This window comes from Thunnus thynnus, chromosome 10 (assembly GCF_963924715.1).
Source record: "Thunnus thynnus chromosome 10, fThuThy2.1, whole genome shotgun sequence".
NCBI lineage: Eukaryota > Metazoa > Chordata > Actinopteri > Scombriformes > Scombridae > Thunnus > Thunnus thynnus.
Window position 1 is genome coordinate 3,068,651 of NC_089526.1, and position 17,899 is coordinate 3,086,549.

Below are 17,899 nucleotides of genomic sequence, written 5' to 3' on the forward strand. Positions count from 1 at the left end.
TGTCTTCTGTTATCTCACTTTGATGATACGTTCGTGTCCTCAAACCTTCATCAGGCGAAATTCATACATGTTTTTATGGACAGTTTGCAGGATTCTTCACACCTGTCAGTAAAACCTGATGATGTGCAGGAACTTTTGAACATATAACCACAGAAATAAGTAAATTAAACTCAGGGAAATCAGGGAAGAGGAGCAGAAGAGTTCCATGTGTTCATCTCTGTCCTCATTCTCTCCTCTAGATGTCTGTCAACCAATCAGCAGGACATATAACCATGTGATCATCCATCTGAAGTCTAATACAACAACCCTGCAATAAAATTATATCAAAAAACTAACAAAAATATCAGAAAGTAAACAATAAACACCTTGAACTCTTCTCTGTTGATGTTGAAATGTTTGTCCTTGAGCCTGAAAACCCTCCAACGTCTTCTTCTCTTCTTTCTCTTCCAGGTGAGGTTAAGATGGTGGACCGGCTTGCGAACAGCGAGGCCAACTCCAAGCGCATTGCGGTTGTGGAGAGCTGCTTTGGCGCCGCGGGCCAGCCGCTGGCCATCCCGGGCCGCGTACTGATCGGCGAAGGCGTCCTGACTAAACTCTGCCGCAAGAAGCCCAAAGCGCGACAGTTCTTCCTCTTCAATGACATCCTGGTCTACGGCAACATCGTCATCCAGAAGAAGAAGTACAACAAGCAGCACATCATCCCACTAGAGAGCGTCACCATCGACACGGTGCCGGACGAGGGCGACCTACGCAATGGCTGGCTCATCAAGACGCCCACCAAATCCTTCGCCGTCTATGCCGCCACCGCCACCGAGAAGTCTGAGTGGATGAACCACATAGGGAAGTGTGTGGGAGACTTGCTGCAGAAGAGCGGTAAGGCTCCCACCGGCGAGCACGCCGCCGTCTGGGTGCCCGACTCGGAGGCGACGGTGTGCATGCGCTGCCAGAAGGTGAAGTTCACGCCGGTCAGCCGGCGCCACCACTGCAGGAAGTGTGGCTTCGTGGTGTGCGGGCCGTGCTCGGAGAAGAAGTACCTCCTGCCCAGCCAGTCGTCCAAGCCGGTCCGCGTCTGCGAGTACTGCTACGTGCAGCTGACGTCAGGAAGCCTCGCGCCGCGCTCAGACTCCATCAGTCGGCCGGGGTCAAAGTTCACCAACCTGTCGGACGATGAGGACGAAGACGACAGCAGTGACTGAGGGACGCACCATCCTCCCGACGGCATGTCCCCCCCCCCCCCCCTCGCCCCCCGCCGTCGTCGAGGAGGAGAAACTCTGCTGATTCTTTTTTTCATTTTGATTCCTTTTGTTTTTTCCTCGCTCCACGCTCCGCCGTGAGGATTAATTCACTTCCTGTCTCCTTCTACAAACCAAAATAATTCCAGCAGGGATAAATATTTTCCTGAACACGGTGATTAAACGATGAAACGTGTGGAATTAACGAGGGTGAGCAGCAGAACTCTGGGAAAGACTGTTCATGGCTTCCTTCTGCTCGGTCCGCCTCTTCTCTCTTGACTCTTAATTAGGCTGCAATTAGTCACTACAGAACACAACGGTGCTAAACGAGAAACGTCCCTTCTGTCCTTCTCTTAAGTTAATTCCATCTTTGAGGCTTTTTTTTTTTTTTTCCTCCCCTCCAGAGTTTTTTCTCTTCTGTCCATGAACTACACAAGGTGATTGCTTGTAATTTCTGCAGGGAAAATCAAATGTTTGGGCTCTAATCTTTTTTTATCTCCTCTGTCCTTCAGGTATTACACCAAACAGACATTTGATATTTTTCTGCCCTACTTTGAAACACGTTGGAGATTTTCATGAATAACAAAAAATGTAGAAACTAAGCTAAACTCAGAGCTTTTTTCTAGTTGACCTAATATACTGTAGTTGCTTCTGACAAATCAGCTAAAGTGAGTGTGTTTGTCGCTTGCTAACACACTTTCCTCAGCAGCCCCCCCCCCCCCCCCCCCCCAAAAAAAAAACTAACTCTACCTTTTGCCTTTACTGTCACGTAGTGCCTTGTAGAAAAAAAAAATCAAGCTTAGCCTCCAGTAAAGAAAAAAAAGGTTATTTGCTAATGAAAGAAGAGGGCAGTTCATGATAGGTTGACTCTGAAACACATTACACAGGATGGACTTGTTTGGTTTTGTGCTCGTGTGCTGCAAAACAGGAGGAGCAGAGAGGTCAGCGACCAGCCGACAGACGGACAGGAAGGCTTCCATTTGGACCTTCTTTTTTTTTTCTTGGGGAAGTTTTTCCAAGCGTTCGTCATTGACACTCAAATTAGAATATGTTTGAGTTGTTAAAAAGCCCAGGTGCTGGTTTTTTTTTTTCCAGATTTAGCTGCTAATGTTTTAGGTATTTTATTTCCATTACAGGAACTAACAACCTGTAACTTTAAGATCCTGTAAAGCTTTGGTGCTGCTGCGGTTTTTTTAGAAACCACGACTTTCATCGTCGCCTTTTAAAATGTTTTGGAAAATGTGGTTCGTTATTCCCCCGAATCCCAAGATGAGTCAGTCCACAACCCCAAAAATATGTAGTTTACTATCATAGAAGACTAAATAAACCAGGAAATATTCACATTTGAGAAGCTGGAATCAGCCTAATTTGGGCTTTTTTTTTTCTTAAACAACTCAAAATGATTAATTGATTATTAAGAAGTAGGCGTCACAGGATAAGTGGCTCTAAAACAGACGATCTTTTACGTGTAATCTCTTTTTGAAACTTCATTATCTTTAAATGAAGTGAAGCAGATGGTCGACAGAGTGGATGAGAGAGTGACGGAGACCGACTCCAGACCAAACATCCCTCAGGACCAATCGGCTGCCAGCTCGCTCTCCCTCTCTCTCTCTCTCTCTCTCTCTCTCTCTCTCTCTCCTCAATCAGAAGATGAAGATCAGCTGGAGAACAGACTGCAGGATGACGCTGTGCAATCATTTCTAAGCTTTTTTAATTTCAGAGAAAGTCAAACAGTGAGATGCAGCTGTTGGAAACATTCAAAAATTAGTTGAAAATAACCGAAAGTTGGTGGGAAATGAAACTTAATAGCTGACTCCCCAACACTCCCACACTGTGCAAACAGACTAGAGTTTACACAGATACACCAATAAATAACAAGGCAGTAAAGCACTCTTCTTCTTCGCAGCGTTTAGTTCAACAGGTTTGATTTGGCGTTTAGTTTCAGTGCCACCACTGGAGCAGCGAGTTAGTTCCAGGAACGTACCAGTGGAAACGATGTCTACACGTCAAGTAGCGGGTTTTTAAGTTCCTCTAATGGAAAAGGCTGAAATAGAGAAGGTGGAGGAAGAGTTTGAAGTTTTCTCTTTGTCTCCTTTTTTTTTTAAAACCAATCATGATGATAAAAGTCGTCTAAACGCTTCACAGAGAGCAGAGAGCAGCATTGTTCAACACTTGGCTTGAATGAATGAAATGCAATAATCAGGAAGTATTTCGGGGACCTGTTTTCTGTTTTCATTTGCAGTCACATGATTATCTGTTGCATCACAGTGTGTGTGTGTGTGTGTGTGTGTGTGTGTGTGTGTGTGTGTGTGTGTGTGTGTGTGTGTGTGTAATCCCTCCTGCAGCGTAGTTGAAGTGGTTTACTGGAATGAAAAAAAAAAAAGTCAGGAAATCAGTGCCACGCTGTCTTCCTGTCAGTGACTCTTCCTTGTGCTGCTACGAGGTCAGAGGACGACGCCGTGTCGCAAAACAAACACACACACACGCCGCCCCCCCCGCCCCCCTCCCCCCTCCTCCCGGCTGCTGGAGTTGTGTAACCTCACAGGAACACAAACTAACATGGCCGTCCTTCCTTTTCTTCTTTTACCACAACTTTCCCATTAAAAAAAAAAAAAAAAAGGCCCAGTCTGCTATCTGATCATGTGACATATATGTGACCCAAGTCATGTGATCAGTCCCTGAAGCGGGAACAGAAAAAGGGGAATAATGACGAGCTACCTGCTACCACAGCTGGCAGAGAATTCAGGTTACTCTCACAGATGTTCATGTCATCAGTTTCTCGTCTGAAGAGTTTCATTCCTTTTAAAGAGGCGGGTTTTTTTTTTTTTTTTTAAATAATTTGCAGGCAGAAGTGACTCATCACACTGTTGAAAAAAAAAAAAAGGAAAAATACTTGACCTATATTCCTAAAGTTTAAAAGTATTTTCTTAAAGCTGGTGTAGGCAGTTTCTGGAAAACACAAAAAAACGCCAGAATTTGAAAATCCTCCTCTTCCTCCTCCTGCAGCAGCAGCAGCAGATCTCCCTCCTCCTTCCCCTCCGAGTCCCAGAGCGACCAGCAGCAGCACAGCGTCTCTTTTTTTTTTTTTTCTTCTCTCCTTCTGCAGTTCATGCTGTCCCATCACTTCCTGCCCAACAGTATCTCACTGCTCATCTGGCCTCCAAACTCTCTGTTTTCTCTGCCTGGTGGAAGCAGCACAATCAGCTGGATCTTTTTCTTTAATTTTCTAGATTTATTTCTAAAATAAATTTCCCAGCCAGGCTTTAAGAATTAGAACTCTTTTTATTCTACTTATAACTTACTTTACACCCAGTAACAGATGAAAATAGAGCTCTAAGTACAGTCGGTTCCTTCTAACTGAGACCCGATCCAGGTACAAAGATCCTGTCGTATCGCTGCAGATCTCATGTCTATCAGTGAGTCAGAAGAGCGACACACACAAACATCGGCAGCATCTGTCACCAGAACATTCACTGCCTGCTTACTGCATCTTAAAAACAGTCGGTCAGACTGTAAACAGCCTGCATTAAAACAGCACGAGGGACTGCAGGCGCTCACAAACTGCAAAACACAGTTTATATTCCTCTGAGACGGGATTTCACAATTCTGGAAAGTTTTTACATCATTTTGTCATGTGATTGATTAGTTGTTCGGTTTATAAAATGTTTGAAAATGTTAATTTCTGTTTCCCCACAACCCAAAGATATTCAGTTTACTGTCAGAGAGACTAAAGAAACCAGTAAATATTCACATTTAAGAAGCTGGAATCAGAGAATTTGGACAAATCGACCAATTATTGCAGCTCTGATGTGCATCACTTGCTTTTATTTGATTGGTCGGTGCAGCAGCTGCTGGATGACGTATCGTTCCGTGTTGTTTTTCCACACTGCGTATTTCTACATTAAAGGTGCAGTGTGTAGAATTTAGTGGTGTCTGGCAGGACAGACTTGGCAGAAATGAAATGTTTTAATTAGTGTGTAATCACCTGAAAATAAGAATCATTGTGTTTTCGTTACTGTAGAATGAGTCCTTTATATCTACAGAGAGAGCAGATCCTCTTCCACAGAGCCGCCATGTTGCTACGGTAGCCCAGAAGGGACAAACCAAACACTGGCTCTAGAGAGAGGCCACCGACTGTCCTCAATCAACTGAAGGAGGCGCCTGCAGTCCCTCGTTATTGTTTACACGTGTGCTGCTATGAACTAGATGCGTTTTGATCGACACTGATATAAAATCAATGTAGTCGCATTCGTCAAAAAAAAAAAACAGACTTGAAGCATTAAAATAAGCTTCAGGTTGCGGATGCGTGTTGACGTAGATTAAAATGTGAGAGCGTCTGTTCCGTCAGTCGATTAACGGCCTTCAGAGTGTGTGAGTGAGTGAGTGAGTGAGTGAGTGAGTGAGTGAGTGAGTGAGTGAGTGAGTGAGTGTGTGTGTGAGTGTGTGTGTGTGAGTGTGTGAGCGGAGTGTGAACTGTGAACACGGCGGCTCATTAACTGTCTGAACATCACGCCGCCGCCGCTGCCTGTCGGAGTCGCTGCTGCTCTCGCTCCATTTGCTTTTGTTTGATCACATTTGGGATCAAGTTTAATTAGCTGAAAGCTTGTTTCTGACCCCGTCTGACCGTCCTTCAGTCTCTTTCGGATCAACTCTCTTTTTTTATATCTTTTGTGGGAAACTAATTAATATAAGCAGGGTGTGAGACGGTTTCCACAGATTATTTTAAAGCGAAGTCTTCAGACTTTTTCCACACGTTTGTCTCTGAGTTAAACCAACTAACTGAAGGCCAGTTCAGGTGAGGAAGTTTAATGATCTGAGAGTGTATTTCTGAACACGTCTGACTGCCTTCAGTCCCGTTCTGGATCGAATCTCTTCTTTGTCAGAAACTGATTAACCTTCCTTTTTTCTTCGCCTCAGTTAAAACAGACTAATGAACAGAGCAGAGGTCAGGTTTTTTTGGAATGAAACTCTTCAGAGGAGCACGTCTTTATAAATCTTATTTCTCTACCTGAGATCAAACAAGGAGCTCCGTCTTTACCAGGTGACTCTTCTACATTCAGACCACAGACAGTAAAAGCATTACGTTAGTTTCTGACCAGGTTTTAGCGCCGCGACGCCTCGTCTGAACTGCAACAGAACAGGGAGAAGAAAGGGATCTTTTTCTTTTTTTATGTCTTTTTTTGATTTATTTTTTTGCTGTTTAACGTCTGCGTTGCTGCAAATAGCTAAACCTAAAGTGATTAGAGGAATGAAGATGTTTAATGATCACTAATCAGCTGTCCTTTATATTTACTCCGCTGTGGCCGACGTGCGGACGGAGGAGACGACTTCCTGAAGCACAGCCTCAGGTTTGCTGTGGATTGCACTTAACAAAGTTGGCACATGGACTTTGATCCAGGTTGAGTTGTTACCACATACTGTCAGATCCACACTGACTCAGTTGGATGTTTTATAAAAAAAAATGAATCTTCATGTTTTAATCCTGTTGATTTTTGTACATTTGTACAGATTTGTTTTGGGGTTGTTTGTTTGTTGTTTTTTTTGTTGTTGTTGTACAGTTATGATCAGTTCTGAAATGACGCTGTTTCAGGTCTCCCTGTGTTTCAGCCCTTTTTCTTCCTCCCGTCTGGTTTTTCTCACCTCAAAAATGAATCTTCATGCAGCAGCCAGAACATCAGGCGGATTTGTGAAGCTTGTTGTGAACAGCTGGACACATCTGTGTGGCATCAAACCGTCAGTCAGAGACGCTTCGTTTACTCAAAATACTAAATAAACTCCAGATGTCGGTTTGATTTGACACATCGGAGGTGTGAATATTTAATTTTCCTGCTACGTCATCCAGCTGTTTGGTGGACACGCGGCTCTCTTCTGGCTGATGTTTGGAGTTCAAGCTTTTGATTACAGCTTTGATTAGAAGAATGAGTCACGTAAACAAATCTAATGTCTCATCATTTAGATTTTAATTGTCATTTGGAGGATTGAAAAAAACAATTAGCTGTGTGGTAAACTGCTGCTGATGAGGTCACATCAAAACAAAAGGAAATAAAAAGCTTTTCCTCTTCTCTCTTAAATGTTTGGAGTCTTTTTGGCTTTTTGTTGAGTTTGATGGTGAGAGAAACCGACGAGGAGCCTCCTGAGACAGCTGAAGGACATCAGTGTGCGTCTCATACATCTGTAACGTTCTCAGTGGCTGTTTGATGGTGTCATTTTTATTTCTTAGGTTTTTTTTTTTGTTTTTGTTATTTTGATTCTTTTTAAAAAGAAAAAAAAAAGGGCTTCAATCAGAATGTAACCCAGCATATCATTGTTTAATACTAATTCCTTCAGAAACCTTTAAGTATATATTATATATAAATAATGTATTGCTTAAAGTTGGCTTGTTGTCGTGTCTTGTCTTCATTCGGCTCTTCTGGAGTCTAGAAACTTTTAAAGGTGTATTTCTACTCATGTTTCTGATCTTTAGTAGCTCTGTGAAGCAGCTTTTACCTCCTCGCTGCAGCAGCAGCAGTTTTTGGTTCATTTCTGCCTGATTATACATCAATTTAACGGTTAATAACTTGTCATATAAACATCAAAGAACGACAGTTAATGGTTTAAATCCAAGAAGACACTCGCACCATTAAATTTATCAACATAAATTACTGAATGTATTCATCTTCATGAAAATACAGGACATTGAAAACACTTTTTTCTTCTGAAAAAATAAAAAAAACTTGATTTTGTACTGAACTGTTCTATAGAAGGTCAGATGTGAGAAATTTGTACTTATTTATTTACATTTGATGCTACTTTATACTTTATACCACTACATTTACATGGTAACGCTAAGTTACCATGGTAGCGTTCATAAGCAGTTTTAAACATTTAAAGATCCCTGCAGACATATTTTAAGACATATTCAGTAAATATCTTCTGATTGGAACAATAAATTGTGTCTGATAATCTCCTTTATTGAGAAATTCAGAGCTGTGAATATTTAAAGTTTTCCTGCTGGACACCAGATGTCTCCTCCATTCAGGAGGCTTCAAGTCTCCACATCACACTGGTGTGAGTTGAATACTGGATCACGATTGGTTCCAAACTAGCAGTGATGTCATAAATCCTGCTCGTAGGTTCACGTGTTAAACTGGGATTTAAGGTGAACTCAGAGAAACTTTCCTCCTTCAGCAGATAAACGTGAAAACAAACTGAACAAACGTCCAACCAAAGGAACAAGAAGAAGAAAAACATGTTTTTTGAGTATAAATATAAATGTGGGTTTTTGCAGCATCACTTAAATGAGTCACAGTCTGCTGCAGCTGTTTAAAATAAACAAATTGATGAGTAAGTCACAATACAATGTGACACTGCAACTAAAAGGATGAACAATCAGTTCATTCATGTGTCTCCATCCGTCTGATCACTGGTTTATCTTGTAAATGTCATCAATAACAATAATAGAACATTTTTATTGATCAGCTCTACAAACAACAAGATAAGAACAGTCTGTTCTTTACAGCCGATTATACTGATATGATGAAACATCAGCAGGCAGTGGTAGAAAGTAACTAAGTAGTTAAGTACAGTTTTGAGGTACTTGTACTTTACTTGAGTATTTCCATGTGATGCTACTTTCTACATTTCAGAGGGAAATATTGTACTTTCTACTCCACTACATTTATTTGACAGCTTTAGTTACTTTTCAGATGAAGATTTGACACAATGGATAATATAACAAGCTTTTAAAATACAACACATTGTTAAAGATGAAACCAGTGGTTTCCAACCTTTTTGTCTTTTGACGTCTTACAAAAAGCAGTGTGTAGTCGGGGTCACATTTCACATGTCTATGAGTTGTTAACAGCTCCACCAAATAGTGATTTTTCCCTCTAAACTTCTCACATGCTTTCATTTCAATAAATGTTCAAATGATCCAATATTTCAGCAAAAATCAAAGATTAGAGAAAAAGTCCAAAAACTGAAAACAGATTTGTGTATCAGAACTTTGTTTTTTCTTCTTTCCTCTCCCATTAATCATCTCACCACCCCTCAGATTTATCTGCTGACCCTTTGGAGGGGCCCGACCCCTAGGTTGGGAACCACTGGACTAAACTAGCTAACTGTATATAAAGTAGTGTAAACTAGCTCCACCTCCAGCAGCTACAACAGTAACATGCTGCTCTAACACTGATGCTTCACTATTAATAATCTAATGATGTCATATATAATAATATATCAGTCAGAGGGACCAAACCACTACTTTTACTGCAATACTTTAACTACATCAAGCTCATAATACTTATGTACTTTTACTGTAGTAGGATTTTTCATGTAGGACTTTTACTTGTAATAAAGTATTTTTATATTGCTGTATTGGTACTTTTACTGCAGTAAAGTATCTGAGTATTTCTTCTCTGTAAGAGCTACAAGACGTCTCATGTTGCTTTGTATTAAAATCTTTTTAATTGTGTTTTCTTCTTGATTTTAATGATAGAAAACTCTCAATAATACATGATTTCAGAGGTATCATGGAATAATCGTGAAGGCGTTGGTGCTGATTAATCTGTTCATTCATCCTCTTTAATGAGATTTTCATTTAGTGTTAATTAATGTGCATATTAAGCAACATCACAACAGGATCCAATCAGCTGCTTTATATAAGAAACCTGGAAGGCGTCGAGGCTGCGGGCTTCACACAGAGATTCATTTCAATTAGAACATCAATCCTGGAGAAATTCAAAGAAGAAAATGAATTTTTCATCAAAACCCACCGATCACAGTGTCACACGCTATCGGCAGAGTAACCACGTCACATGATAATGAATAAATTATTCTGTGTTGAAAGATGTTGGATACCTTTATCAAAACAAATCCCAGATGCAACAAACACACCATGAAGCTATTGAATATTAATATTATATTAATTATATACAATCATGTCTGTCAAACACCTTCCTCCCTGGAATCTCATGAAGGTGGAGTTCAAAGTCTTTAAATGTCTAATTTAAGAAATATAATTATCAGCAGAGACAAAAAGCATCTTCTGAGGCCTGTAAAGCCTAAAACTATTATTTATGTCATTCCTGTCTGGACCACAGTTGGAGACGAGAGGATTTGTTGTTAACAATTGTGGATCAACTTTATGTTGTTTTCATGACTTTTGTAAGAAGTGAAGGGGTCAAAACTCCAACAACACCTCGGTCTCACAATAAACCAGATTTTTATATTATTAGACCACATTATTATTATATGGTTGGAGTCTTCAGACTTCTTTCCTTCTCCGTGCAGCTCAGAAGCAGGTGAAACTGAGCCAGAAATCCCAACACGACTTTGCAAGTGGAAATTTTCTGAAAGCTCCAAAATTCACAAGTTGAGACGTGTGCAGATTTGTACATTTACTCAAGTCATGCACATTAGTATTATATTATATTACTGTTGTAATTCCTGCTCTCTGGCATCAGTTAGTTAATCAGTTATTAGACCACAGACCCCCATCTGAAAAGACTTTTAGATGTTTTATTACACGGAGTGTATGAAACTTCATTCATACATTCTGTCATTATGTTACTTATAAATTGAATTATAGTGAAAATAAATCCCCCTGGACCCCTCTCAGAGACCCCTGGGGGTCCCCGGACCCTACTTTGAGAACCACCGGCTTAGTGAGTGTAATTGTCGACGTGTGCTCAAATTCACGAGTTGTACTTGAAGGCAGCACCGCATGAACACGTAATGACTCGCGCCGCCGCGTGGAGGCGCTGCTGCTCGCACGGAGATAAATCAGGTATGACGCGTTTCGGCGTCGACGAAAAAGGTTTGAAATGGCGGGAAACAACTTCAGATGTGACACTTTAAGAGTTAAAAACACACAAATACTTTAAAAAAGAGGGTGAAGATGTAGATTAAGAACAAGTCAGAGAGTTAAAACAGGATGTGACGTCACCCAACTGCTGCCACGTGAAGCTAATGAAAGAATCAATCAACTCACCTGTCGGCCGCCAGTTTAACGTGTTTAAAGTCGTCAGGTGACGTGTTGGATCCTGCTGATGAAGGTGAGACAGATTCTTAATGTTCACTGTTGGTTTGATTAGAAGCTCTGCAGCCTGTCAGCTCTGATCAGATCAATATCTTACTGATCGATAATCACTTAGTTTCAGTGTGTGACTTGTAGCTGCCAGGTTACTTCTACTGATGGAAGTAAATCACAAATATTTAATATGGATTTATCAGAGAAAATAAACAGATAAATGATGAAAGTCTGATGACTTTACATAATATTTAATTTGACTAATGTTACTCAGATGATCCTGTATTGATCAGTTCAGATGTAGGAATGTTAATTTACTGATGTACTAATAAAAACACATTAATCTAATATGAGTTTTGCATAAAATATACAGTAATTATTGTAGCTGCTACTAATGATTATTTTCATTATCGATTAGCTGCTTAGTTGATAAGTTGTCAACTATTAAATTAATCTCCAGATATTCTGATAATCGATTAATCATTTTAAGTCTTTTTTTTTTTTTTTTTTTTTTTAGAGAAAAAAGTAAAAATTCTCTGATTCCAGCTCCTCAAATGTGAATATTTCCTGGTTTCTTTAGTCTCTGTGACAGTAAACTGAATATTTTTGAGTTGTAGACAAAACAAGACATTTGAAGACGTCATCTTGAGTTTTGGAAAACGTGTGATCAACACTTTTCTGGACCAAACAACTAATCGACAAATTGCAAAAATAATCAACAGATTAATCGATAATGAAATTAATAGTTAGTTGCAGCCCCAATTAGTGGTTTGCTCTATAAAAGTTTCCCAAAGATGCAACATGAAATGTCTTGTTTTGTCTACAATCTAAAAAATATTCAGTTTACTGTCACAGAGACTAAAGAAACCAGAAAATATTCACATTTGAGAGGCTAGAATCAGAGAATGTGGACTTTTTTTTCTTAAAAAATGACTCAAAACAATAAAATACCCATATCTATCCATCTATCTATCTATCTATCCATCCATCCATCTATCCAAATATCCATCTATCCATCTATCTATATATATATCTATCTATAAAATACCCAACAATAATAAAAGATGAAAGCTGAACGGTGAGTCTGAGCTCACAGCTGCAGGTGGTTTTGCTTGGATTGCTGTGATATATATTTGGCCGTTCTGCATGAAGAGGCCGAGCTGCTGAGGTTTGTTGTTTTTGAAGAAAGTTCAAGACTAAAGAAGCAATTTGAATTTCTGACAGTGAGGGACGGAGATATTGTAGAGAAGTGTGAAGATGAGACATGAGTGTCAGCTCAGCTTATCTCAGACGATCACTGCTGATGATGTGTGATGACATTTAAATGAACTTCTTTTCTTCTGCAATTGAAAAAACACCAGATAAACGTTCATTTCTCTCTCTGGGCTTCAGCTTTGGCCCTCGGCGCCGCTTTAAAGTTCAACCTCTCTCCGTTGTGTCCTGATGAGCGACAGGTAATGAGAGCATCACCGGCCATTAGTAAGCTGATAATGGAGGATAATAGCAGTAATCACGACGCTTATTTTAACGGGATACTAATCGTACGTTACACCAGTGTTGGATGATGACGCTCCGGGTCAGACCGAGGCCTCAGGATCTGATTATTATCTGCTGCTTTCAAGTTTTAAAAAAGGCAAATCATGTCGTTTTCTTTGTAGTTTTTAACCAACTTACTACAAATTGCTTGTACTTTACATAACTGCAGATCATTTCTAAAGCAGTTTGTAACTCTCGTGTGGCAAAATATCTTGACTAGAGCTGCAACGATTAATCGATTAGTTGCCAACTATTAAACTAACTCGATTATTTTGATAATCGATTAATGTTTGAGTCACTTTTTTAGAAAAAAATGTAATATTGTGTGAATATTTTCTGGTTTCTTTAGTCTCTATGACAGTAAATTGAATATCTTTGGGTTGTGGACAAAACATTTGAAGACGTCACCTTTTTTTTTTTTTTGACATTTTATGAACCAAACAACTAATAGATTAATTGAAAAAATAATAAAGTTTAATCAATAATAATAATAATCAATGATTACTGTTCAGATTGTCTTTGAATTTGTTGTATTTTTTTTATATGTTTTATAATTCCTAGTGGATTATAATGGTTTTCTTCAAGCTAAAATCCCCTCTGAACCAATAATTACTTATTATTATAAACTATCCTGAGATATCTCTGAAATTAACGGACAGATTGTCATAAAATCTGCTGTTTGTTCCCCAGAAGATGATTTCTAATTATTCCAGTGACCTCATGACTGTTCCTCTGCAAAGTTTCTACTTGTACACTAGAAATATTGGATTTGTGATGGCAGTTTTTCAGTTTTTTGATATTAGCTTTTTATAGAGCAGCAGCTAACGATTATCTTCATCGTCAATTAATCTGTCGATGATTTTCTCGATTAATCGATTAGTTATTTGGTCCATAAAATGTCAGAAAATGGTGAAAAATGTTGATTACCCCCTAAGGTGACGTCATCAAATGTCTTGTTTTGTCCACAACCCAAAGATAATCAGTTTACTGTCATAAAGGACTAAATAAACCAGAAAATATTCACATTTTAGAAGCTGTAAGAAGAGAATTTTATTATTTTTTCTTTAGAAAATGACTCACTGATTAATTGATTGTCTAAATAGTTAGCAACTTATCTACTAAGGCCTTATTTAGACCAAATCAGGTGGTGCGGCCACTGCAGGTTCGAGCGGAGGTGTGTGGGGGGGGTTGTGGGTCTATTTGTGCTCTAGAACGTAACTGCTGTGAAACAATCAGAAAGCTGACAGCAAAGTCTAACTTTACTTTTAGCATTATCATATGAAGAGAAATGTCCTCCCCTCATCCATGTAACGTCTTTGTGCTCCCTCATGGCAGAGTTTACTACTCTGATCAGTCTGATGTCCAGCTGTGATTGGCCACCGCAGCCTTCAGCCGCAGTGACGTCGGGTTGCGTTTCTCCAAAAGTTGACTCTGGCTCAACTTTCTGGCCACAGTCCGGTGCGGCGCCGCAGCAGCCTAAACAGCCACAGCTGAAATGCACTACCCCCATTCAAATGAATGGGAGGACTGGTGTTTTCACCGCACCGCCTGATTTGGTCTGAATATGACTTAATCATTGCAGTGCTCTATAGGGCCCAACCGATATGTCGGTCAGCCGATATTATCAACCAGTATTGACCTATCACAGATGTGTCTTAGCTGGAATCAGAGAATTTGGACTTTTTCTTAAAAAAAAATGACTCAAAACAATGAAGCGATTATCAAAATAGTTGGCGATTAATTGCTTAATCGACTAATAGTTGCAGCTCTATTTCAGACTGTTGCTCAGACAAAACAACACCTTTAATGACATTCTGGATAATCTTGTGCTCCTGCATGTTGTGATGAGTATTTATTACTGTTCTCTGATGTTTTATAGACTAAAAGGTTGGTCTATGGGAGAAAATAACTGGCAGATTAATCAATAATGAGAATAATTGTTAGTAGCAGCTCTATTGGAGACTTATTACAGGTACTATTAGTCTCAGTATAGATATTTACATAAAATAATAAAATAGTTTAACTTTCCAAACAATACCTCTGATGAAGTAAGTAATTCTAACTTTATAATAACAATCCAATATTTTCTGTTTTCTAATCTTCTCTCACTCTGAGTCAAATTAATCTTTGTCACAGTGTTCTGCCGACTTATAAAAAGTTAAACTCGATAATTATAATGAATAAAATCTTCTCAGTGCTGAGTTTAAACAGCCAAATTAGAGGAGCTGCTCCTCTAATTTAAATGATTTAAAGCTGCTGAGTGGAGAGTTTCCATCAGTTCAGTAGCCTGGAAGAAGAAGAAGAAGAAGAAGAGACACCACAGTGACCAGAGGACGTATAAAACATCATGAATTATTACAAGATACAGCACAAACACTGGCCTTTATAGTTTCTTTGCTTGACTTTTCCTAGAAGTGATGAAGCAGCTTCATTTTCTACTCATCAGTAACAATAACACTTTGTTTTACAGGTCCTGTTATTTTATACTGATTTTATAGTAATTTGCAAGTATTGAACAGTTAATTTTTAGGCCATTTTACAGAGACTGTGGTGCAATTTGGTATAAATTATAAGAAAAAAAGTGTGAAGTTGGTTTAGTTGGTAAGTGCCAATTCATTCTTAATAAATTCTTCATAAATTAGATTCTTTAACTGAACTAAAGTAAGTAAAATTTATTCGTAAAGCGCTTTTCACAGACGTGCTTTACAAGAGTTTTATACAACATACAAAAGAGAAAACATAGAAGATGAAACAACTGTGGACGGGAAACAGCTGCATCGTTTAGGCAAGTAAATAATGATGTTTCGTGTTGGGCGTCAGTGGTCCGAGGTGACACTGTTAGAAATATGATCAGGGCCAATAAACGGGACACCAGTCTAATCTGTGTTCAGTGGCAGGAAGTTGGAAGCCATCCAGTCCTTAATGGCAGCAGTGCAGAGAATACAGATCGTTATGATTTTAAGGGCTGAACGAGACAAACAACTGGTAATCATCAGGGTACCAACGGTAGGATGCAGCGGTGAAACAGCGAATACAAACTGAACAAAAGAGGACCAAGGACGGAGCCCTGTGGGACACCACCTTACATGAGAGCAGTTAAAGAAGTAAAGTTGTGAACAGATACTCTGTTTGATAAGTTAGATGAAAAGCAGTTAAGAGCAGTTTCACAGAGGCCAACCCAGTTCCTGAGTCTGAGTAGAATAGTAGGTTTGGTTCATAACACAACACACTGAAAACTATTTTCTGTCAGTTAGAGAAATGTCAAGAGTCACAAGTATGAGCCCAAATATATTGAGTGGATGTTTACCAACTAAACCAACTTCACTGTTTTCCTGTTTGTGCCAAATTGCAAAATCGACCATTAAATACCTGCAAATTACTATATATTACTACTAAATCTGTGTAAAGTTAAGGTACCTGTAAAATAAAGCATTACCACAGCAATTAACCTCTTAAAAATGATTAAATCTATACTGAGTCTTGTTAAAGTCAGATGAGACTTCGACTGCAGTACGAGGTTTCATTCAAATTATTGAATGTCGTCAAAGTTGGTGAAATTGAAAACTGGTGCTGCTGCTTAAATGCAAAATCTCATCAATATTCAGTCAGACAAAAAAAGGAGAAAACAGAGACTGAGAGAAAAATCATTTTTTTAAGATTCAGAGCTACAATTTAGATGTTTTTCTCACTGATGACTGGATGAGTGATGCTGCTGCTGCTGCTGAGTCACTGCAGCAAAACAAATAGAGAGAAACAGTTTTAATGGTATTGTGGCTCTTTCGGGGTCAGAAATGTGAACTGATATCGATGTTGCTTCTTATTATTTTACATGATTGTTCTAATGGGGAGCCACAACTGGTCCAATTTTCATAAGGAAACTGGAAGGAAAGTACATTTAATCACCTCTATTGAGGAGCAAACTGGAGGAAGTTACTTTTGGCAAAAACAACTAAATAAAGCCGAACCAACAATGAACTGATCTACGAACAAGTATTGTGATATATCTTATTCCTCCATTGTTGTCCAGAAACTATTAAAAACACATCAGTGAGTCACACTGCTGCACTGGCTGACATGTTCCTTCATTATGAAGAGTTTGATCACATTAGTTTGTTCAGAAACGGCTCCAAAGACTAATAACAGTGATAAGATTGCAACCGTCAGTCACTGAGCATGTGCAGGAACATGGTTCTGTTTACAGCTTCGCTAGCTTGTTGTGCTACATATCACAATCTCCTGACTTTGTACTACATTGAACATTGTTAATAACTAGGGATGCACAATGTTATCGGCACGTCATCGGTATCTGCCAATAAAAGCTCTAAAATGAAATATCGATATTGGCCATTTCTGCCGATTATGAGAGGGCGATTTGTTGCTGGAGCTCGGTGCTCTGGTTGGAGAGCCGGGGCTAATGTTAGCTGAGAGGCTAGCGGAGTGTTAGCTGCAGCATGGCCGGAGGGAAGCGCAGCCAGCTAGCCTCCCAGCTAACGTTAGCCCCAGCTCTCCATGTGGATCCAACCAGAGCTCCAGTTTGTGATTCAGGTTAAAGTGGGAAGAAGCAGCGAGTCTGACGGACAGCTGAGTGAAGTGGAGCCTGCGGAGGAAGCACCGGGACCGTCGTGGTGAAACAATCCGTGGAAGAGCTGCTCTGTTCGGCTGCACAGATCGGAAACATCTCGGCTGACAGGATGTATCACAAATATGTGCATATATCGGTATCAGCATCGGCAATAGGCCACAATGAGTTGGAAATATCGGCATATCGGATATTGGCAAAAAATCCAATATCGTGCATCCCTATTAATAACTTCAGATATGATATGTAGCACAACGATATAGCTTGAAAACAGTTTCCTAAAGCCAACGCTGACGTCTTCAGATTGCCTGATTTGTTCAACCAGCTGACATGTAAAATTTACTATCACACAAGACCAAGAACAGCAGCAAATCCTCTCAAATGACTTAAACGATTAATTGATTATCAAAATAGCTGCCAATTATTTATCTGTAGATTGATCAATCAGTTAAGCATCTAATCATTGAAGCTGTAATTGCCTCACTTTTTAAGTACACATCATTTTCTGTGTGATATACTGCCTCTGCTTGTTTTTCCTGAAAGTAA

The 17,899-nt window shown here is 39.5% G+C and overlaps 1 protein-coding gene across 2 annotated transcripts in view; it reads left to right on the forward strand.

Annotated features, from left to right (window-relative positions):
* Positions 1–7,607, forward strand: part of plekhf2 (pleckstrin homology domain containing, family F (with FYVE domain) member 2) — a 39,933-nt gene extending 32,326 nt beyond the window's left edge. Inside the window, exons 2-3 of one of the 2 annotated variants that reach the window (XM_067600411.1) lie at positions 451–5,647; positions 5,695–7,607. In XM_067600411.1, the coding sequence (XP_067456512.1) occupies positions 462–1,196 (735 nt within the window). In that variant the 5' untranslated portion in view covers positions 451–461 and the 3' untranslated portion in view covers positions 1,197–5,647; positions 5,695–7,607. The remainder of the gene's footprint in view (positions 1–450; positions 5,648–5,694) is intronic. The other variant, XM_067600413.1, reaches the window with a different exon arrangement.
* The last annotated feature ends 10,292 nt before the right edge of the window (positions 7,608–17,899 follow it).